We start from the raw sequence: 24,366 nt of genomic DNA on the forward strand, positions 1-24,366 counted from the left end.
ACACACACACACACACACACACACACACACACACACACACACACACACACACACACACACACACACACACACACACACACACACACACACACACACACACACACACACACACACACACACACACACACACACACACACACACACACACACACACACACACACACACACACACACACACACACACACACACACACACACACACACCCAGGGTGAGCATTCACTAGATGAGTAAGGGCAATCTAAAAGTGACACACCGAGACCAGCGTGAATCAGATATGTGTGTGAGAGAGCAGGATGTGTAATCAAACAAACAGTTTGAGGTCAGAATCATGTGCATTCAGAGGAGAACAGGATATGGAAATGCTTCAACAGAAAAAAAAAACAGTCAGAACTCGGCTTAGATAACCGGAACCCACGGTTCAAGAGAAGGCAGCAAAGAATCACATTAAAAGCTCAGAGGGTTTTACGACAAAGGTTAATGACTGCTGAGTGCAAATTATTATTGCTGTGTCCCGGGTTTCAAACATGCCTTTAAACCCATGCTGGTAAACTAATCGGAGAGGTAATTAGAGATGCCTAATGGAAAGGCTTCGGTTGTGTGCCTGGCTGACCCGTAACAGGCCTCAATTTACGGCACATTAAAAAGAAAACACGCTCGCCCAGGTTTCATATGCCTCTGCAATAGCCTCTCTAAATCAAGATGCCCCCTACACACACACGCAAACAAACTCTTTCCTTTCGTCAGTTCCACACACACACACACACACACACACACACACACACACACACACACACACACACACACACACACACCAGAACTCAAAACACCCACATCCTCTATCTATGCTCTTCTTTCTTCTCTGTGATCTCTTCCTCCCTCCCTCATTTACTTGCCGTCTCTCCTCCAGCACCCCCCAACCCCCACCATGGAAAGACAATGCCATAGAGGAGGCCATAATGCCTGTCTTTCATAACCCCCCCCCACCCCACCCTGTCGGCCCGTCGAGCAGAGCCGGCGCTTGGTGGAGCGGACCGACCGACCACGTCCCGCGGAGGCCCAGATAACAACACCGGCAGTGTTTCGCCGCTTCAGTCTTTTTCGGACGCCCAACATCGGTCTCCCGAGGGGAAGGGGGGAAAAAACTGGACGCGGAGGAGGAAGGAATGAAGAGAGAGAGAGGCTAAGAGTGAGAGAGAGGGAGGGAGGGATGAAGAGAGAGAGGGAGGGAGAGATGAAGAGAGAGAGGGAGGGAGGGATGATGGACGAGCAGACGGAGGGGCTGATGGGAGCGCTCGTAAAAATAGCGGGTGAGAGAGGTGATTGTTTTTCAGAAGTGAAAACAAAGTGTATTACTTCTTCTTTCATGCTCACTTTGGGGAAGCTGTCTGGGCCATTGTGAACTGTGGTTTCCTACTTTGTGTGTTTGCGTGCGTGTGTGTGTGTGTGCGTGTGTGTGTGTGTGCGTGTGTATGAAGGAGCGTGTGTTTGTGTGTGTGTGGTGGGGGGGGGGGGTGGTGTGCGTGAGTTTGTGCGTGCGTGTGTATGAATGAGTGTGTGTGTGTGTGTGTGTGTGTGTATGTGTGTATATATGTGTGTGTGTGTGTGTGTGTGTGTAGCTGTGTGCGTGTGAGTAAAGGGGGGATGGAAGTGCTGATTCACTGGAGAGATTGTGGCAATAACCCAGAACAATCCCAGGCAGGGCCTGCGGTTCTGCCAGAGAGAATCTGAGTGGTGGGGATGTGATGCACCAGGGCTGGAGCTCGGTGGAGTTGAGGCTGGGTGTGTAGGACAGGACAGGGCTGTGCTGGACCCTGCTGGGCTGTGCTGGACTCTGCTTCGTTGTCTCCAGGGCATGCAGTGGACTGTGGCAGTGGCTGTGAAATGAGCGTCTCCTGGGCTTTTTTGGCTCAGCGCTCTCAGAGGCTCCTACAGGAGGACGCGCACTCACACATGACTGTGTGACCTGAATTGTGTGTGTGTGTGTGTGTGTGTGTGTGTACATATATACACAGTACGTACATGCGCACAAAAACAACCATGTACACATGTACACACACACACACACACACACACACATACAGAACACACATACACACATACAGTAGTACACACACACACATAAAATGACTATTGCCTTCTACAGTAACAACTATGGTAAATTCAACTGACAAGGGACTGCCCTCCCTGCTCTCCAGAAGAACAGACGTCTGTGTGTGCTCTGCTGTTCTCTGTGCCTATATGAGAGCCATGATGCCTTGATACCAGAGTGGTAAGAGTAGGCAGCAGTAGAACTCCACACTGGACAGGACACATTAATAATGCTGCAGATAAACTCCGTGTGTCAGGGGCTAATTGCCCCCCGGCCTGAGGGGAGGAATCCCTCCTGAATACTAACGAGCACGAGCCCTGGTAACGAGCTCTGAACAGCGCGCTCTCTCCATGTGCGTCAGAGCAGGGTAAATATGGACTGCCATTGTGGGAGCAAATTCCTGAGCATACATTCAGTCACAAATAAAACAAACACAGTCTTACAGTTAGTCTATATGTGTGTGAATACTTGTTATACTGAAGAGTTCCTTTTAGAAGCAGCATTGTGGAGTTTTGATCGACAAACAACCTCAAGTACGCATAAAACCTTGCAAACACCAACAGCATCCTGGATGGCTCTGTAAAAGCTTGCTAGAAAGTCAACGGTCATCTTTTGTCAATATACTGATGTCATGCGGTTTCTTTTTTCCTCCTAAATCTTCACAGGGTGTTCCATCCAGGGCCACAGAACCCCACAGTGCGTAGCCTGGACGGCTGTAGTCGGATTCACAGGTGTTGTTATTTGTCCTTACACAGCATGACCAAATGCCATTTGCCATCACAAATAATCTGAAGGTGATGGTTTCAAAAGTGGCTGCCTGCAAAAGCAAACCTGTTATATCATGTTGCTTTAAGCATTAAATCATATTAGGCGTCCTTATTGCAGTGCATTTAGGTAAATTATGCGTAATCCTTCTGCTAATCCAGGTGCCCTAATCCAGTGACAGCATGTGTGCATTGTTCTTCAATATACATGACGACACTAAACCAACATCAGAGGCTCATGCCCATCCTGAATAACATATGCACTTAAATATATGAATATGTACATGAATATGTGGGACTAACACGCTAAATAATATGACTCATGGGTGTGTTGTGATGATGAAGTACACACTACTATGATGTAAACACATTCAATAGACTACACATACTGTAGGTCATATATTCATATCATAGTTAGCTAAATTATGGTGGGATGACCATCATTCTAACCTCCTCTGATATTACTCAAACTCTTATCATTCCACGAACGATCATTCGGTGCATGCTACAAATAATTTGCTGCATTTTTGACAGTGTCGATTTGTCTCATGACCAACACCTCACTTTAGTGTTGGGGCTTCACCCACAGATGAGAGTTGGCAGATTCATTTTCAACCACCACCGTTCATGAAAAACCGACCAACCCACAAACAGCAAGATGGATGGGCCAAGAGGCGGACAGTCCAAAGATGCCCCTGCCCATTTTTTTGTCCGACAGACATGGGCGAAACACAGTAAATGGACACATGAAAAGCTGCCGCCACCTCAATTTATCCCCTGACAAGCCTCTCCGCCTCACATGTCAGTCAGCCCGCAATGACAGGCCTTTCAGGAAACATTAAACCCACACCCCACATACAGACAGAAGAGGAGATGGATATATCAACGAGAGATGAAAGAGAGACAGACAGACAGACAGAGAGAGAAACTGATACAGACTAAAGGGAGAAGAGGAGAGGAAAAGCGTGGGAAGGAAGGGAAGAAAGAGAAAAAAGGACAGAAAGAAGGAGAAAAAAAGGAAAGAGAGAAAGAACGAAAGATTAAGCCATAGAGTGAGAGAGACCATGATTGCCGATGCCAGGTGAGAGACAAAGATTAATGTCCCCCTGTCCAGGGGCGTGTGGCAGTCTGACGTCCCCCTCCGCTAAGCTTCAGTGACCGGGCCTGGAGCCTCGGTCCAGACCCAGCCCTGTCGCCCAGCGCCCAGTGCCCAGCCTCCACCACCCCGGGGCCTCCTCGCCTCGCCTCGCCGCGCCTCCATAATACAGATTGGGAAATGCATTTAAGTGTGAACGGTTCCCAAAGGCGTCCTTAACTCCAGCTCTGATTCAATATTATTTTTCCATTTCATGCCATGCGCCGGCAATTCACAGCCTGGAGGGTGTGAGCCAAAGGGTAGGTGTGTGTGTGATTTTGGGTGTGTGTGTGTGAGAGAGAGAGTGACAGAAAAAGGAGAGTGTCTGTGAGAGGGAGAGAAAGTGAGGATGTGTGTGTGTGTGTGTAAGAGAGAGAGAGGGGGAGACGGAGTGGCGAGAGAGAGAGAGAAAGAAAACAAAAAGAAACTTGAGTTTTGCCAGGAGGGTGGCAATATTGCAGCCTAGTGTGACTTAACTGTCACTTCTCCCCTGGCAGCAGGAGCATCAGCCATCAGCCATGCTACACACACACACACACACACACACACACACACACACACACACACACACACACACACACACACACACACACACACACACACACACACACACACACACACACACACACACACACACACACACACACACACACACACACACACACACACACACACAGTGTGTGGAAGTCATTAAACTGCATGGACTTAGCACCATCATCAGCCAGCAAACAATCAAATCACACAATCTCATCTTATATAACGCCGCAAATGACCGAAAAAACACTCCCCTGTCCTCAAAACCCTGACCACAAAAAAAGAAGGTTACCTATGATGAGCACCCCCTTAAAACATCATCTCATCTCTCAGCAATCTCGGGAGCAATCGGAGTCTGAACCACAGCCATCACGGCTCCTCAGATGCAGACACAAGAGGTGTGTGTGTGTGGGGGGGGGGGGGGGGAGTGTGGCAGAGACCCACCCTGCAGAGTTATCTGCTGTCCACTGAGCCACCAAACAGCTCTAAATCTGTGTGCATAAGCCTGCCACTCACTGCCGAGGGAGGGAGAGAGCCGCACTGGATTAGCCCATCTGGCCGCCGCGAGGCTGAGGGCTGAAGGTCAATCTGTTTTTCCTGGCTCGCTTTTTTCTTTTTTTTTTTGACCAGCCCGTCCCGTCGCTGACCACCCGGCGCCCGTCCGTCGCCGCCACCGCCTCACGGTCGAGCCACGCCAGGGCCAAGTGCGCTCGGCGAGGACTGGTCGACCATAATGGACCGGGTCGATCATTTCACGCTCCTCAGATAATGGCTTTTGTCAAAAGAGGTGTGACAAAAGAAAAGCCCTTTTACTTGTTTGCTTTCACAGGCAGACCCCGGGGGGAATTAATCACCTGAGCTGTAACATAACACTTAGTGCGGGCGACCCGCTACTCTTCACGTTCACTTGGTCAACTGCCTAATGATTTGGATCAGTCTGTGGCCAGGAAACTGGGTCACCTCAGGTAATGAACTCTGTGACCTACTTAAGGGCAGGGAACAGGAACATTCCTGAACCCTTAAACATGCCAGCATGGACTAAGCTTAAACATGTGAACACCGACCAAGCTGGAGATGTACGACAAAGACACGGGTTTAAACTGTAATGTGTTTCTACTGTCCACTTGTGATGCGTTTATTCAAGATACATAAAAAAAAAAAAAAAAAAACACAACACAACAACAACAAGTGATATTGCGCAGGGCCACAGTGTGTGTGGAGTGGAGCTGAACTTGTAGATGGAGACGTATGGCTTCTGCTGTGACTGAACGCCTTACCTGGTGTAGAGCGGTGAGGCCATCTTCATTGCAGAGGTCTGGGCTGACGTTGTTCTTCAGTAGGTATCGCACTGTAAGACAGGAGAGCACAGAGGCTTGGTTAAGCCACGGGCCAATGCCACACGAGCTTAATGCACACTGACAAACCACATCTGCAACATCACAACAAGAAGGAACAATTACGTAACCGGCAGCACGATGGTCGGTGGAATGACGCATACAGAGTTATAGGTCAAGTACTCTAGTGGGGAAAAGTGACTTTGGGGGGAAAAATGCAAAAAAAACCCAAACATGTTTTGCTATTTTTTTTTTAATTCAAAACAAAAACAGGAAACCGAACGTGACGTGTGGCTCCAAACACCCACGCGCTGCCCACATGTCTCCGGGGGCGTCATGATGACATGACAGCAGTCTGCCTCTGCAGCGATCGGATGCGCTCTTGCTGGAGCCCTCCCACACCACAGGGGCTGACCTGACCTGCCGTTTCATAACGCCTTCATTAAGCGGCTTCAGATCTCCACTGCGATAGATGAGCGTTCCACCCCATATCACCTCAGACGTGCTCTTAAACTGACCTGGAGGAGCAGCATCAACTCATGGAAGAACTGTGGATTTGAGCTGACTGTGACTGTGTGTGTGTGTGTGTGTGTGTGTGTGTGTGGGTGTGTGTGTGTGTGTGTGTGCACATGCTCGACCCGCAGTCCCGTGCATGAACATCGCTGCCTCGCACCAAACCATGGCAATTCAAAATCTTAAACATCTCGCTCGTTGTAACTGCCATCGTTAATGTAGCAGAGAAATTAAGCTATGGACATTAGTACTGTGCATTTTTTGTGAGCGTGTGTGTGTTTGCATATGTGTGTGTGTGTGTGTGTGTGTGTGTGTGTACTGAATAGGTACGGGCAAGTGAGTGTGTTTTCATTTTCATTTCATTGTAAATGTGCACGTGTGGGTATGCATGTCTGTGTGTTTTGAGTTTTGTTGAGTGTGCCTGTGTGTGTGTCTACGTTAAGCTGTCTACGTGTGTGCCTGTGTGTATGTGTGTGCGTGCGTGCGTGTGTGTGCGTCTACGTTAAGCTGTGTGTTTGTGACGCACTGCAGGGATGTGAGAGGGGATGAGCAGCACACATGCCCGTTGATGCCACGCTGATCTGCTACCCGTTGATGCCACGCTGATCTGCTACGCGTTGCTTTGCTCTGTGTTGCTTTTGTTTTGCGTCGTTGCTTTGTTATTGTTGTTGATGCTTTTTTTCATCCACATCATTATCTCTCATTCTGGCAGCTGCAACCCTGAGCTGCAATTATTGCCAAAAGTGAGGACTCAGAACGGCCCACACTGAATAGTTTGTGTGTGTGTCTGTGTGTCTGTCTGTGCGTGCGAGTGTGTGAGTGTGCGTGTGTGAGAGAGTGTGAGTGTGTGTTCATTTGTGTCTGTGGGTGGATTTGGTCTGCTGCCGATTCCTAACACAGACGTAATTACTTGGGTGACTTGGTCAGTGCAGTGCACACACACACACACACACACACACACACACACACACACACACACACACACACACACACACACACACACACACACACACACACACACACACACACACACACACACACACACACACACACACACACACACACACACACACACACACACACACACACACACACACACACACACACACACACACACACACACACCCCCCCCCCCCCCCCCCCCCCCCTCTGGCTGCATACGCGGCAGCTGATTACAGAGATGGCACAGCGCCCTCTGAAGGGACCGTACATGGCACTCATCTCCACTACTGTGCAGCCAGAGACAAAGCCCCTCTGTGGGCCCTCGGGCACCGCACTCTCCCTCTCTTTCTCCCTCCCTCCCTCTCTTTCTTTCCTTCTCCCTGTGCCTCCCTCTCTCTCTCCCTCCCTCTCTCTTTCTCCCTTTCCCTCTCTCTCATTCTCGTGCTTTCTTTCTCATTCTGGACCGAATGCCTCATCAGAGTGAGTGCGGAGGAGAACAAAGACTACAAGTGTGTGTGTGTGTGTCTGTATGTGTGTGTGTGTGTGTGTGTGTGTGTGTGTGTGTGACGGAGTGAGAGCAGCTACTACAGGAGGGTCCACACCGGGAACAGAACACACACTACCACCACCTGCCTCCCTCACACACCCCACCCACCACAACACTCCCATGGAGAGGCTCTGGGGCTGAGTACTGGGGATGCTGCAGCCAGAGTTCAGGCCCACAGAGCCCAGAGTGAAGGGGGATGGACCCGGGGGTGGACCCAGGGGGGACCAGAGACAGTGGCTGGGGATGTGGCCATTTCCCTGGGGGTCCCAGGAGAGGAATGAAGAGAGAAGAGGAGAGAAGAGGAGAGAGGGGAGGAGGAGAGAGAAGGATGCGATAGAAGAGGAGAGAGGGGAGGAGGACAGAGAAGGATACGATAGAAGAGGAGAGAGGACAGGAGAAGTAAAGAGATGAGGAAAAGGACAGGGGAGAGGAGGAGGGAGTAGAGAGAGGAGAAGAGAAGTGAAGAGCGATGGGGAGAGAGAAGGACAGGAGGGAGGAGAAGAGAAGTGAAGAGCGATGAGGAGAGAGAAGGACAGGAGGGAGGAGAAGAGAAGTGAAGAGCGATGAGGAGAGAGAAGGATAGGAGAAGTAAAGATGAGGAGAAGGACAGGAGAGAGGAGAAGGACAGGAGGGAGGAGAAGAGAAGAGAAGAGCGATGGGGAGAGAGAAGGACAGGAGGGAGGCAGAGGCAGAGGGAGAGGAGAAATGAAGAGGGATGAGGAGAGAGAGGAGGGGGGTTTCTCTGCTGCCATGGCTGCTTCCGTTGCCCCGATGCTTGGTGCCACCCTGTGATTTATCACCATTAATGCCACCCTCAGTCTGCCAGGGCTGGATCAGCAGGCACAGATGTTCTTTGTCAGCACCCTGGACTGAGACGCCAAACACGCACACCCACACACACAGTTTTATAGAGAGACAAATTCATGTCAGGTGCACGGCCTACACAGGGCACAAACATACTCATTTTCTCTTACACAAACACTGTCGTGTCTCCTAGGCCCCACCCATGGAGCACCGAACGCATGCGTGAATTCGTGCCCACTTCGCTGCTTTTGCGTCAGCGCAAATCAGCCAGATGTGAGATGTCCTCTCAAGGAGAGACACCTGCCTTGAAAACTATGCTTAAGTAGATAAAGAAAGTAACGTAACAGAAACCATATAGTACACTGTTGTCCCGCTAACCACTATTGAATCAAGTGCGCCAGTTTGAATGTAAGAGAAGGAATGTGCGTAACTGTTGAAGAATGTGTGTGATTAGGCCTATTTGAACAAATAGCTCCGAAAGACTGAATTGAACGCTTGGTGATGAGGAGCGTGTGAGACTGAAAGTTGTGAAGGCTGGATGAATGACGCTATAAAATTCTTATCCAATAAACGACAGAATGAATGACTGAACAACGTGAAAATGTTATGCTACCGGTGTATGAAAGTGCTGACCAATAAAACATACCAGAAGTATTACGTTAGATATGGGGTTTTGGAGAATCATGTGTGAAAATAAAAATGTATGAAAATACTATAAAACGACTTATACGTGCCTTCAATAAAGACATGCCTCTTCTTAGCCTACCTGATTAATAAACCACGACAATGTAACCAAATGCAATGAAATACTTATAATCCTGAATGTAACAAATACTCCCTGCGAACGCAAATGTGTACGATGTTTGAACGTAACCAACCAACATGTTTAAGTAGCCTACACTGTTGAATGTAACCAAGTACTCTCAATAGAATGTAATATGCATGCTACATCTTAATGTGTAATGCCTGTTATCAAATGTAAACTGTTTGTATGTTAAAACCAGTAAATGCCGATATTGAATGAATCTCTGTCTCAACTAGAATGTTCTCGTCAACACTGAATGTATGTAAAACTCCGCTTCGTAACCCGGAGATGTGTGCCATTGACTGTCTAGAATGTTCTGAAGTAAGTTTAGTCTCCATGAAGTTCTGTGAAGAGGGCACCGCCCCAGGAATGTGTAGGGGAGGACCATGGGGTCACGGAAAATCAGTAGCCTACTATAAGAAGCAGGTCAACCAAAGTCCGAGGCTGCTTCTTCTTCTTTCCTCGTCTTACGTGTTGTGTTACTCTGTAGCTCCTGATAGTTATTATGTGAACTCCGTACGTCGTCGCGAAACCAAGTATGCGGGACTTAGTGCTCCAGTGAACATCGGAACTCCGCATCATCCACCTGCTGCTCGTGGCCTTACACCCGGACAAGGGAGATCACTGAACGAGAATTCAATTGGACTCTTTGCTTTTTTCGACACTATTGGATTAATTTCTTTCGTTTTTCCTTTTTCAACACAAAATGGAAATACTACTACTATTGGATTAATTTCTTTTGTTTTTCCTTCTCACCACAAAAAGGAATTATCTTTTTCCTACATATTGTAACCAACAAGCTGTATTGTGCCGCATTTTTGCTGTATTTAAAAATGCTGAATTATAAAACTATTTTAATCCAACGTCCGATTCTTTCAGCTTGTATTCTGTTTTGGGATGAGGCTACCACTTCCCAAACAGGATGGTAAAGATAACGTCTCTCTTCTGTGATTCTTTTCTATACTTTCTAAGTCTTAGTTTAAGCCTTGAAACTAAGCACCTCTTATAAATGACCTGAGTTTCAGCTGTTTACTGAGACCGAATGTTTTACGCGTGAGTTAACTGTCAGGGCCTTGATGTTCCCCTGCCTTCTTATGTACTAAAACGCCTGGTTATTCTCCTGGAAGACTTGAGCACCTTCCTCTAGACAGTCCGGGGTTTATCTGTATACATAGAAGTCTTAGGTCATTGACATCACAGAGGTCGGCGCGTAACCTAACCTGACAGTAGGTGCCTGGTATTATAGTTCAGCTATAAGATTCGATTGTGGTGGCCAGGTGTATGTGCAGCCAGCTGAGTGCTTATCGTACAGGCCATCCTTTCAACTCCAGGCAACAACACATGGTGTCAGAAGTGGGATTTAAACGGACTGATTAATAAGGAGCATTATTAGAGGATTGAGTAGAAGCGATTTTTTCTGAGACTCATGCTAATAATTGCATTGGAGACGGTCGTCCTAGTCTGTGCATGCTGTGAGAAACAGAATAGTCCTCTTCCCCACGGGTTAACGTTGTTATTCCTCGACAAACACTACAGAAAGTTTGTGTACCGAGTCCGCTGTTGGAGCGGATCCCAGTAAGCCGGCATACTGGGAGAGTAGCAGGTGTAGCGTCAGAAAGAAGCTGCACTGGTTGCGTAGATCAGATAAGAGGCTGCACTTGTTGCGTGTGGTGATAAGGCAGAAGGCCATAAAAGCGTCAGAGGACGGGTTACCCTAGACAAGTGGTACATGAAACTTAAAATAGATATCTAAACAAATATCTTAAGTTTTTGGAGAATATCTACCCACATCCCCGCCACTTAGTGCTTTGTCGGCGAGTTTATAGTCGGAGAGCTGTGCGTAAAGGCGGATGTCAGCGCATTCCAGCTTGAACTTTAACGATGGCAGACTAAGTTGTTTTCTTCGGTCCTACTGTGATAGAGACAAGTCTAGGAGCAGGAGGAACAAGTAGCTAAACAATATCAGACGGCATATGGGATTTAGCAAGACCAGGTGCCCGGTGGCACAGGAGCAGTGTGTTGTGCTGGCGCTTTGTGTTACGTTGGTTGTGGCAGAGAAATCTCCTGTTTCGGCCTAATTTTATGTGGTTCTCTATCAGTAGACGAGAATTTTCCTACTAAAGGCATACGTAAAAGACTACACGGGTTTAATATATAATCCCTCGGTAAAAGTATGTAACAAGTGTCTGATGTATTACACTTTTCTTGTGAATCATACTTCATACTTCGTGCCCTGTGTTTGCGGTAACGATGCATAGAACGCATCAGGTATGCTACTGAAGTACTTGGATTACTTGCTACAATATTAGCCATGCCATTGGCTCTTCAACCTTTTAAACTTTTAATAATTTGCAGTTAAACCACCAGTCCTCAAACTCCATGGCCGTCTGAGTCTCCCGAGTTGCGGTTGAGCTGTGGGGGTCGCGCCCCTCCAGTAAGCACCGAGATTCAGATAGGCTGAAGGCATCACTGGTATGGATACCATTGCGAGAGCATAGTGCTTACAACTTACCATTCGGTTTCTAATCATGCATTTAACAGTTAATGAGTTCTTAGTTGCGTGCAATAGTAAAGCATAGGATAAATAAGTGGATAAAAAGTGATTAAAAGTCTTGTAAAGTTACATACAACTTTTGTGCTTCGGTTATGCATTGTGGTGGTGACGCTTCGTGGGTGTCTGGCCAGGACCCATGTTGTTTCGCTGCTATAATGTGTTATCGTCGTTACTAAGTTAAGCAAAATAACTTAAATTACTGCCTTCGCACAGTTACGTCCTTAATACAACAATAAAGAGTCTTCGTACCTTGAACTAAAGTTTCTAAAACTTATTTCAGTGGTTTACCAACGCGTAGAAGGGTGAATGGCATTTCTGCATTCCCTACATCCGTTTACCAGCTCAGGTAGCGAATCTGTAGTCCGACAGAATGAGACATGAAACTGGGTAATCAAAGAACGTGCGCGCAATAGATGAAAGTGCTTTAGTGTTGGTTTCGTAGCCTAATCAGATACAGTACGATGTTGAATGGTTTATAGATCATCTAAATGATTCTGACTCCATCGTGTTTCAATACATAACTTGTAGGAGTTCCTGCGGAAGAATAGCCCACTCTGTAGGTTTGGGAATCCATGGCTGCGTGAAGATGCAGTATTTGATTTGCCATTTAGTGATCGGGATGAAAAGTTGTCCATAGTGCTTTGGTGTTGACTTATGTGGTAAACAACCTCGTTTACATATCCTCCCATTTGTTTTAAAAATTATTAGAAATATAGTATTGTGACTGGCTACTTAACAGGACGTAGGACACGGCCGCAGCTATCATGCAAAGTGGATAGACTCTCGGAGATTACGATCTGTCACACCCGTCTGTGACACAAGCTGAAGAAGCAAGGACGATGAGAGACAGTTCAACATAGCGAGTAAAATACTTTTGAAAACAAAATAACTAATTAAAAAAGACTATGTTTTGAACCTCGTGCGTCGCATAGACGGAGAGAGACGACTGTTAATCAAACCAGAGGAAAGTGCAAGTGCCACGTCTTAAGTTAATAGCCTGCGCTTAGTTTCAATGTAATGCTGTGGTCAGTGAAGGGAGAAAAGGGCTTCGGTTACGTAGCCTACGTAAACTATTGGAAGTACGAATCAAATATAGCCTAATTGTTTCGTTTGCAACTAATCCACCAAGATGCGTCTTTGATTTCATTCATGTAGTTTGCAGAATGGATAAATTGATAGTTACGTACAGTTGCCACTAGACATAGGCCTCCTAGATTATGTTTGCCGGATCATCGGGCTTTAGTTTTCATTTTTTGGACATTAAGCAAACATTAGATTGAAATGATTCTTATGTGGAAAGGATAACGGTTATTGGGTTTTGGAGTAGGCTAGATAAGGAGATGTTTGCGAACCGTACCCACTGCTCATTAGTGGGCGCAGGGGTTCCGCTCTAGACAGTCTTCGAGACAAATCTTTAGAATATTAGTTTACATAGAATGGTAATCTTTATATTCGACATGTTTCACATCAGCCCATGACTATATGTTGTGCTATGAAGCAAAGGTGCGGGAAGATGCGTTGATGTTGTGTATTCTTTTTACTAATCGTGATTTTGTCCAACATAACCATAGTCTGAAAATTGTATTCGGAGTTTGTGAGTATTTGACCATTGTTGTAGAGAACGGCGCCACTTCTTGGAAGTTTGACATTCCGACGATGTGCCAGGTGCAACCAAAAAGGCCATTAATTGTGAATTGACATGGGAAACCTCTCCAGCTCACGATCCCAAGGTGTTCTGTTTTTTGTCGCCTGTCTAATCAGGACAGAGTCGGATTTATGACCCTTGTTGGGGGTAGCGGACTTTCCAACATTTTTGGAGTTTCCAACGTTTTGGAATTTCCCAACATCTGTGTGTAGTGGAATTTCCCAACATTCTCCTGACAGTTCGGCTATCTCTGGGACATATATTTTCTGTAGGTTAAGTTCTGTTTCGGGCAGAGGACGATGCACCGTTGTTACTTGGGTAAATATTACATTTTGGAAGTCTTTAGCCTTCACTACAATGACTTGTCCTTTGATACATGTCTGAGTGTTTTTCCTTGAGGGAACCGACGATCCTGATAGTGATTTCCAGACGTTTACAATCACATGAGTTTTGTGAGGCAAAGTTCGAATGAATCCCCCAAAGTCCAGTAGCTGATCTTCTCCAAAGGTTGAATGTGAATTCCTTATCAAGTCAAAAGATCGACTAATTGTGCTGTTAAGTGCGCAGTAGGATATCACACCTCGTTCTCATTAGATGGTTTCCCTAACATAGGCTTTTTGGAGTTTGTAGATAGAAGTTCATCGTTGAGTAGGCATATGTGTTGTAACAACGTACAAAGTTAATTGGAGATTGCAAATGTGAATGGTAACTGTTTAGATATTTGGGGCTTTACTTCTCAAGTCTATTTCATCGGTCCGTAGTAAATCTTGCGCAGGATCCTCGTTAGTAGGTTGCTTCAGTCAATAGGTACAATCTCAGAGGAGCGTTGGCCATTTCAAACATTGTTGGTAAACTAGTTAGATTGCATGTATTGGATATTGTAACATTGCTTAACAAATCATTTCGGACTTATAGTGACTTAATTGGGTAATTATCCTCTGAATGACCATGGTTGGTAAAAACGTCAGCGATGTATATTGGGGTTACTTTACAACCATCTCGGCAGCCCTCTAGAGGCTTGGGTAGAGGAGCCTTGGAAGCAGTGATACGTGACGGAAACCAACTCTGTGGAGTTGTGGGGATCTGATCAGATAATGCCTCTCAGTCAGTAGACCAAGGACTTGTGGAATATCCTTTTCAAGTTTCATACTATTACCCTTATTGTAGAAATAAGTGACGTTAAATGGTTCGATGGAAAACTGTTGGGCAAGGTAAAAACGAAATTGAAAACGAAGAGTTGGAGGCCCTGCTGATAGTCTTCCGTGAACCGTCCTGTTGAGACTCATTTTATGCGATTTGATACAATTCAAAGACCACTGGGCTAGACTAAGGCAAACTTTGACATGTAGGCCTACTATAGGTTTTAATAGTTCCATATCACTCGGTAATATCATGCATATAACATTCGATGAAGAACAAGTTACGTGAGAAGTCCGGTAAGGTTAGGGCATTGTGCTGTTATGATATTGATGAGCAAGATGAGCCTCTTTAGTTATTGATAACTTATGCAGAGGAAACGAAATTTCATGTGGAGAATGTCACACTTGGGCAATTGCCAGTTCAGTACTAATGTTGTTACAGTTCAATGTGAGATGGAGACTGTTGTCATGTTTTTCTGCCCATACCCTATGCCATTTTTTCTTGGAAGTCCCGATAACCTCGTCCCTTCTGGAATTGGTTCGTGCTGGATGGTATTGCATGGAGAGATTTCTGTCCGCACCTATAGGCGCGCCCGCAAGTTGACATGTTATCTATTGTGCGTAAAGTAGACAATAATAGGATAATTATAGTGACGTTGTCAAGAAAACAGTTGTATGTGTCCAAATAAGCAATCTATTGAATATTTGAGCTACAGCGTCTGATTAAGAAACAACTTTTTGTGAGATTCCTGATTCTGTGAGAATCCTGTGACATGACTCGGTATAGCGGACAGTGTGGCAGAAATGGACTATGATATCATTGGTTTAACTTACAGATTTTCTCAGTTTTTACGTGCGCGTTCAGAAACAGATGCACACGCGTCTTGGACACTTGTTGCTTTGGCTTTGTTAACATGAAGATAAACTTACCGATTGTGTATTAATTGGACACAGTTTGTGTGTTGCTCGGTTATCCTTAGCAGTTGTTAATGTTACAAAAGTCATATGGATGTATTTGAATTTACAGGTTATGTCTAAGTTACCACACTGCAGTGTGAAGAGGGAAATCAGTTACACATCTTTGCGCTGGAAGAAGTTAAATTGGTTTTCTGGACTCGCGAGGCTCTCAGACACGTAGGAGTAAGTTACTCCGTACAGAATCATCTTAGCTACCTCAAACTTGTGGATGCCTATTCGGTGACAGAAATAGAAATGGTCTTAATAGGTTTATTTGGATTTCAGCTGTAGTAATAATGTTAAAGTGCTTTCTACGAGAGACAACATATATTTCCATTGCAAAGTTCTCAATACGGGATAGTGTGAAGACACCCAGCTGGATGTTTCCCAGTGGGAGATAACGTTAATGGCTTATTGTTAGAGGGGTGTTAGGATTCCTGCGGATGCTAACCGAAATCAATCAGTCCATTTCTAGATGCATTTAGGGAATGTCCTATTAAGGGGAATTTGTATTTTACATTTTATCTTGGATATTTTTAAACCCAGTAAATTTAAAGACATTATGTAGAAGTGAACGCAAACAGACATGATGGTCCTGCAGATGACCCCGACGCAGAGTAGATATAGAACTGGTAGGGGAGGAGCCTCCCATGTAGGTACGATGTAGGTACGAAGTAAGGCAGTTAGATGTCTTTAGACCTTTCATGACAAAGCATCTCTCTCAACCATCTCTTATTATAGTCCTGAAAGCTCACGCAGTGCTTAGCAACAGTGAGGACTCACTTCTATGGGCAAGCAGTTCCGTAATTGGGTCTATACGTAAGTTTTTGTTCATTATACTTAGTTAAGGTAAATATTGTGCCACAGTATTTAACTTTCTCAACCTTATAGATGTGGTAGGCCAGAATATATAAAATCTCTGACATTTCTGAACAGTTGAATAATGTCAATAATTTCCCCAGTGTTAAATGATAAAGACAGATGTATTCAAAACCCTTTCTCCATTATGGGACTAGTCAGTATCAAGATAGTTCTAACCATGTTAAAGTTATGTTGTCGACATTTTTTGTGATATTATTTGCTGCAACGTAGAACGACCCTGTGCGTAAAAGCTTTGGGTCTCTGCCCATGTTGCGCTTGGACTTCACTTTTCGGATGAACCCTTAACTCTGGAGGCATAGGCCTTTTCCAACTTCTGCTTATTCCGTGAGTAGTACGATTGACAAAATGATAACTTCATTATTCTAAAAGCAGAGTAGGCTGCTCTTTTAGTATGCATGTTTTTAACAATTTGCCACTTATGACCTTAATCCGCATGTCATTGCGAAAACGAACCATTGCTTATACCTTGTGCTATGTTGCTGTGCCAGTTCACACATGGGTGAGTATCGTAGGATAAATTATGCTACTGATTTGCATGATCATTTGTTGATGGACTATTAGCTAACTTTAAATACAACGACATCTTTCCTCTACTAATTATGTTGTGTCTTTGGGAAGACTGAAATATAACAATAGGTTTGGTTTCCCATCTGGCTGGATGGGCTACCACCCTCGACTAACTTTGTTGGACTAATATTGTGTGATCTTAACATTCCTGATATGTAGCTTCACCTTTTCTGATGGCCTATTAGGAAATTGACTTGTTTATGGCCCTGCATGTTATTCCTCCCTATACATTATGCAATGTTGAATGTATTCTGTCATACACGAGGAGCGGGAGAGGAAGTTTGAATGTTGCGCGGGATGATTTGAATCATTCCCTTTTCTGCATCCACCAACATGTTAACCTATAGAGTCTTCATAGCATCCTGCACATAGTCGTGTGGTCACTCCGCATATTCAAGCATCACACAAATCTTTGAAAAAGCCTCACATGTATGGCAATGAGGCGCTGGATAAATCTTTGTTTATTTCTTAATGTAGTCCAAACCGAATGGAGGAGAACAGCCTCAAATGTGGCTCAAGCTCCACCTCAACAAATCACGGATTTATCAAGCCATATCGGATTGGGTTCTGTTGAAGCTCACCTTGGCCCCAAGCTCGAGTGCAGCGACGCGAGAGGTGACCGAAAGACGGTAGTAATGTTAATTTTGCTCCAGGCTAAAATGATACCCTTTCGTGTGGAACATATCTCTCCGCTAGGCCTGAGTGGTGGGCAAGGGACTACTACACAACCCTCTGATCCCATGGCTTTAGATAGAGTGTCTTCTGATAGTATGTTTGATTTGATAAACACGTTTGGTTTGTGCTTGTGGACTCTGTCCCCATATCGACAGATCTCAATTATTTAGCCTACAGTTACCCAGTGACCCATGTCGTTTTGATTTGGGCTTCTTTGCAATACATTTTATCTTGAATTCCCTGTGCGTCCTTTGCTCCAAGTAGGGGGTGTCGTGTCTCCTAGGCCCCACCCATGGAGCACCGAACGCATGCGTGAATTCGTGCCCACTTCGCTGCTTTTGCGTCAGCGCAAATCAGCCAGATGTGAGATGTCCTCTCAAGGAGAGACACCTGCCTTGAAAACTATGCTTAAGTAGATAAAGAAAGTAACGTAACAGAAACCATATAGTACACTGTTGTCCCGCTAACCACTATTGAATCAAGTGCGCCAGTTTGAATGTAAGAGAAGGAATGTGCGTAACTGTTGAAGAATGTGTGTGATTAGGCCTATTTGAACAAATAGCTCCGAAAGACTGAATTGAACGCTTGGTGATGAGGAGCGTGTGAGACTGAAAGTTGTGAAGGCTGGATGAATGACGCTATAAAATTCTTATCCAATAAACGACAGAATGAATGACTGAACAACGTGAAAATGTTATGCTACCGGTGTATGAAAGTGCTGACCAATAAAACATACCAGAAGTATTACGTTAGATATGGGGTTTTGGAGAATCATGTGTGAAAATAAAAATGTATGAAAATACTATAAAACGACTTATACGTGCCTTCAATAAAGACATGCCTCTTCTTAGCCTACCTGATTAATAAACCACGACAATGTAACCAAATGCAATGAAATACTTATAATCCTGAATGTAACAAATACTCCCTGCGAACGCAAATGTGTACGATGTTTGAACGTAACCAACCAACATGTTTAAGTAGCCTACACTGTTGAATGTAACCAAGTACTCTCAATAGAATGTAATATGCATGCTACATCTTAATGTGTAATGCCTGTTATCAAATGTAAACTGTTTGTATGTTAAAACCAGTAAATGCCGATATTGAATGAATCTCTGTCTCAACTAGAATGTTCTCGTCAACACTGAATGTATGTAAAACTCCGCTTCGTAACCCGGAGATGTGTGCCATTGACTGTCTAGAATGTTCTGAAGTAAGTTTAGTCTCCATGAAGTTCTGTGAAGAGGGCACCGCCCCAGGAATGTGTAGGGGAGGACCATGGGGTCACGGAAAATCAGTAGCCTACTATAAGAAGCAGGTCAACCAAAGTCCGAGGCTGCTTCTTCTTCTTTCCTCGTCTTACGTGTTGTGTTACTCTGTAGCTCCTGATAGTTATTATGTGAACTCCGTACGTCGTCGCGAAACCAAGTATGCGGGACTTAGTGCTCCAGTGAACATCGGAACTCCGCATCATCCACCTGCTGCTCGTGGCCTTACACCCGGACAAGGGAGATCACTGAACGAGAATTCAATTGGACTCTTTGCTTTTTTCGACACTATTGGATTAATTTCTTTCGTTTTTCCTTTTTCAACACAAAATGGAAATACTACTACTATTGGATTAATTTCTTTTGTTTTTCCTTCTCACCACAAAAAGGAATTATCTTTTTCCTACATATTGTAACCAACAAGCTGTATTGTGCCGCATTTTTGCTGTATTTAAAAATGCTGAATTATAAAACTATTTTAATCCAACGTCCGATTCTTTCAGCTTGTATTCTGTTTTGGGATGAGGCTACCACTTCCCAAACAGGATGGTAAAGATAACGTCTCTCTTCTGTGATTCTTTTCTATACTTTCTAAGTCTTAGTTTAAGCCTTGAAACTAAGCACCTCTTATAAATGACCTGAGTTTCAGCTGTTTACTGAGACCGAATGTTTTACGCGTGAGTTAACTGTCAGGGCCTTGATGTTCCCCTGCCTTCTTATGTACTAAAACGCCTGGTTATTCTCCTGGAAGACTTGAGCACCTTCCTCTAGACAGTCCGGGGTTTATCTGTATACATAGAAGTCTTAGGTCATTGACATCACAGAGGTCGGCGCGTAACCTAACCTGACAGTAGGTGCCTGGTATTATAGTTCAGCTATAAGATTCGATTGTGGTGGCCAGGTGTATGTGCAGCCAGCTGAGTGCTTATCGTACAGGCCATCCTTTCAACTCCAGGCAACAACACAACACGCACACAGTTTTATAGCGAGACAAAGTCATGCAGGTGCAGAGCATGCACAGGGCACATGAATACTAAATGAGTTTTCCATTGTGCACACACACACACACACACACACACACACACACACACACACACACACACACACACACACACACACACACACACACACACACACACACACACACACACACACACACACACACACACACACACACACACACACACACACACACACACACACACACACTTTATAGAGAAAATCACGCAGGTGCATGCACAGGGCACACACTCCCCACACCCTGCATACACACTGACAAATTTACAGAGGTGTGCACTCAGTCCTTTCCCCTGACACACACACACACAAACAAACACCCCTCTCCATTTTCCAATTCGGCACGCCTGTTCCTCTCCTGAAAAAGAACAATTGTCCAGCCTGAGTGATTTGACTGTTCCGCTGGCATCGGGAGCCAAATCACCCACGGACACCTGGCTAATAGCTTACGGCTGGAACATCAGGCTCCGCAGGCGGCATCCTGCCCTGCCCCGCCCTCCCCGTCCCTTCCCCTGCCAGTCGGAGCCAGTGCCAGTTCCAGCACCGCCGCCGCTGAGGCATCACGGTCTCTCCTCACACTGATGCCAGCAGTCAGCCATGCAAATCGTAGCAGCCCAGTGCATGCTGGGATGTAGGTGTTTCTGGAGGAGGCTTTTGGGTAGGAGTGGATTAGAGGAGGAGAGGAGAGGAGAGGAGAGAAGAGGAGAGGAGAGGAGAGGGAGATGAAAAGAATTGAGAGAGAGAGAGAGAGAGGAGAAGGAGGGAGAAAAGAGAAGAGAGGAAAGAATTGAGAGAGAGAGAAGGAGAAATAGAAGAGAGGAAAGAATTGAGAGAGAGAGAAGGAGAAATAGAAGAGGAGAGGAAAGAATTGAGAGAGAGAGAGAGAGAGAGAGAGAGAGAGAGAGAGAGAGAGAGAGAGAGAGAGAGAGAAGGTTGTGGGGTATCTGTGCTGGCACCGATGAGATGCTGACTGATGTGTGCAAACACATATCCACCACAGCATGCATAAATGCATGCCCACACAAGAGCACAGTGTGAAAATGTGTGCGCAATGCTGCGCATGGTGTAAAGCCCAGCAAGAGACAGACTGGGGGAAAAGAGATGAGTAAGAGTGTGAGAAAGCGAGAAAAGAGAGAGAGAGAGAGAGAGAGAGAGAGAGAGAGAGAGAGAGAGAGAGAGAGAGAGAGAAACAGAGAGAGGAAGACACATTTCTTCTTCCTAAAAAGGCTACCCATGTCCCCTTCCTCCTATTTCACCCCATAGCTCAGGAGCACCAAGTACATAAACACATGCCACCAGGTACAAAAACAGACCAGCACGTATCACCACAGACACAGACACTCGTCTACACCCCCATTAGCATGACATACATCAGTGACTTGGGAAGCATGAGACTTATGCAAAGCTGATTCTGGATTCAGCTAGGTCTTAAACATATATTTATTCACAGTTTGGCCCTTCCCCTCCACGCCACTGCTCCTCCAGATGGATGAGAGGGAGAGAGGGGCTCTGCTGTTTTTAATGAGAGGGCCCTTCACAGTCTGCTTCCTCGCCCAAAGATTCTACCACTCCACCGAGAGCCTTTAATCAGTCATGGAGCGAGCACACACACACACACACGCGCACACACAAACAAGTTTATTCATACACACAAATACATATTTATACAACAATCACATACTCTACACATACACCCTGATTAATAGCAGTTAAACAAACACACACAAATATACAAACCGATCTTAATATGTAAACACATGCTCCCCCATGCTTCATTTCAATAGCCCAGGAGAGGACGGTTTGAGAGTCTCCTCCCCATCCCCCTCTGGACCTAATCCCATTGATTGAGGCAAACAGCTTCATTGGGGCTAATTATAGATTATCCTGCCTGCCTTAAACAGATGCAGCAGTTCCATATGCTGAGCCCTGGGCAGTGTGCATCCGGCTCCTGCCCCCCCCCCCCCCCCCCCCGGCACGCATGGCACAGCACGGTACAGCATGGCAGAGTAGGGCAGAGTAGGGCGAGAGACCCCTCGATCGGGCTTTAGACACACAAGAGTGCACTTCAGAGAAAACCCACTGACAACCTCTCTTCTCCATATCTCTCTCTCTCTCTCTCTCTCTCTCTCTCTGTCTTTCTCTCTTTCTCCCACTCTCTCCCTCCTCCTGTTTCTTTTTCTCTCCGTGTGCTTCAACATCCTCTTCCAAGAGACCACAGCCACAGCTGGCTATAAATGGAAACCTGTATTTGACAGGGGAAGACAAGCGATCTGAGAAGAGCAGAAGAGAATGACAGAGAGAGAGAGAGAGAGAGAAAGAGAGGGAGAGGGAGAGAGAGATAGAGCGAGAGATTAAAGAAAGAGGGCTGAGCGGATGACGAATGCCGTTAGGGTGATTGGTATCTATTTATTATTTATCCCGCGCGCCCACCATCTTGGTTCCTCCCCAAGCCAGACGCTGGCTGCAGATCCCATGCTGATAATAACTGCTCCTCTTACTGCACAACGGCCACCATACAAAAAGAACCCCACACAGGTCGCCATAGTTTTTATCTCGTATGGTTTTTCCCTCCCAAAGTTTAATTATTTCCAACGACAAAAGAAAAAAAAAAAGAAACAGCCAATATGACACAGCAAATAAATCTCTCCCTCTCTCTCTCAAACGACTTCCTGGGCGGGAGCAGCACATACCGAGCCAGGGAGGGGGTCCACGATGCTTCCCAAAAGATAACACAAACGTCAATAAACAAGAGCCAGGGGGGCGCCGGATCCCGCCCACGCTTATCGGACCGTCCGCCCGGCCGGCGGATGGAGGAGGATACTGCGGCCGGTCAGCGGCCATTATGGCTCGAAGCAGATGGCAGATAAGAGAGAGAGCAGCGCAGACTCCACAAATCAGAGAAGATATCTGAGCACTTCAGTCTGGTCAGAGGAAGAGCAGGGTCAGAAGGGGGCCTGGAAGATGCTCACTGTGTGTGTGTGTGTGTGTGTGTGTGTGTGTGTGTGTGTGTGTGTGTGTATGTGTGTGTGTGTGTGTGTGTGTGTGTGTGCGTGCATGTGTATTGTGTATGAGAGTGTGCGTGTGTGTACATTCACTCAGGTGTTTTGAGTGAGTGTGTGTGTGTGTGTGTGTGTGTGTGTGTGTGTGTGTGTGTGTGTGTGTATGTGTGTGTGTGTGTGTGTATGTGTGTGTGTGTGTGTGTGTGTGTGTGTGTGTGTGTGCGTGCGTGCATGTGTATTGTGTATGAGAGTGTGCGTGTGTGTACATTCACTCAGGTGTTTTGAGTGAGTGTGTGTGTGTGTGTGTGTGTGTGTGTGTGTGTGTGTGTGTGTGTGCATGCATGTATGTGTATTGTGTATGAGAGTGTGCATGTGTGTACATTCACTCAGGTGTTTTGAGTAAGTGTGTGTGTGTGTATGCGCGTGTGTGTGTGTGTGTGTGTGTGTGCGCGTTTGTGTGTGTAAAAGCTTGTGGCTGTGTGTGTACACACAACAGAGAGCGAGAGGGCTCCCAGCAGGAGGGTGCATGGTGAGTTGTGTTGATCGCAGCCTATCCACCGACATCTGCTAGGCTTTTATAATATCGCAGAGGACACCGCCAAAATTGCCCAGCTTTGGACCAGAAAAAAACAGCACTTAGGAAGCATTCATACACACACACACACAGACACACACACAGACACACACACACAATCTGTTAAGGGATGGGAAATTCACAAATAAGCTGCCTACTCCAACAGCACACAACTAGCTCCACAGCACTAGAGACACCACGTTCCAGTCATCACACATACAGCCTTAATCATATGAATGCACACCCTCCTCTCCAGCCTGAGAAGTAGGACATGGAAGCTGTAAATGCCTCCGCCTGACGAACTTGACATTGGCTTTAATAGGACGTAGGGAAAATGGAGATCCATTTTTATAATTAGCCATGTTAAAGTGTGACATAATTAACCCATGAATGGCTACCTTTTTAGAGACCTCGTTTTAATAGCGTCTCTGTGTGTGTGTGTGTGTGTGTGTGTGTGTGTGTGTGTGTGTGTGTGTGTGTGTGTGTGTGTGGAAGCACTGGCACTAATAAGCCTTTCTTGTCTTACGAATGATGAAACGGCACCTAACGGCACCTAAAACACCGCAGAACAAAAACAATGGCCTCATCACCATAGTTACAAAACTCTGCTTCCGCAGT

At 45.8% G+C, this 24,366-nt stretch overlaps 1 protein-coding gene across 1 annotated transcript in view; it reads right to left on the reverse strand.

Moving 5' to 3' along the window:
• Nucleotides 1–24,366, reverse strand: part of ppp1r16b (protein phosphatase 1, regulatory subunit 16B) — a 64,669-nt gene that overhangs the window by 11,792 nt on the left and 28,511 nt on the right. The window contains exon 3 of the mRNA XM_062545857.1: nt 5,801–5,871. Coding sequence (XP_062401841.1) covers nt 5,801–5,871 — 71 coding nt within the window. The remainder of the gene's footprint in view (nt 1–5,800; nt 5,872–24,366) is intronic.

Source organism: Sardina pilchardus, chromosome 9, assembly GCF_963854185.1.
Source record: "Sardina pilchardus chromosome 9, fSarPil1.1, whole genome shotgun sequence".
NCBI lineage: Eukaryota > Metazoa > Chordata > Actinopteri > Clupeiformes > Clupeidae > Sardina > Sardina pilchardus.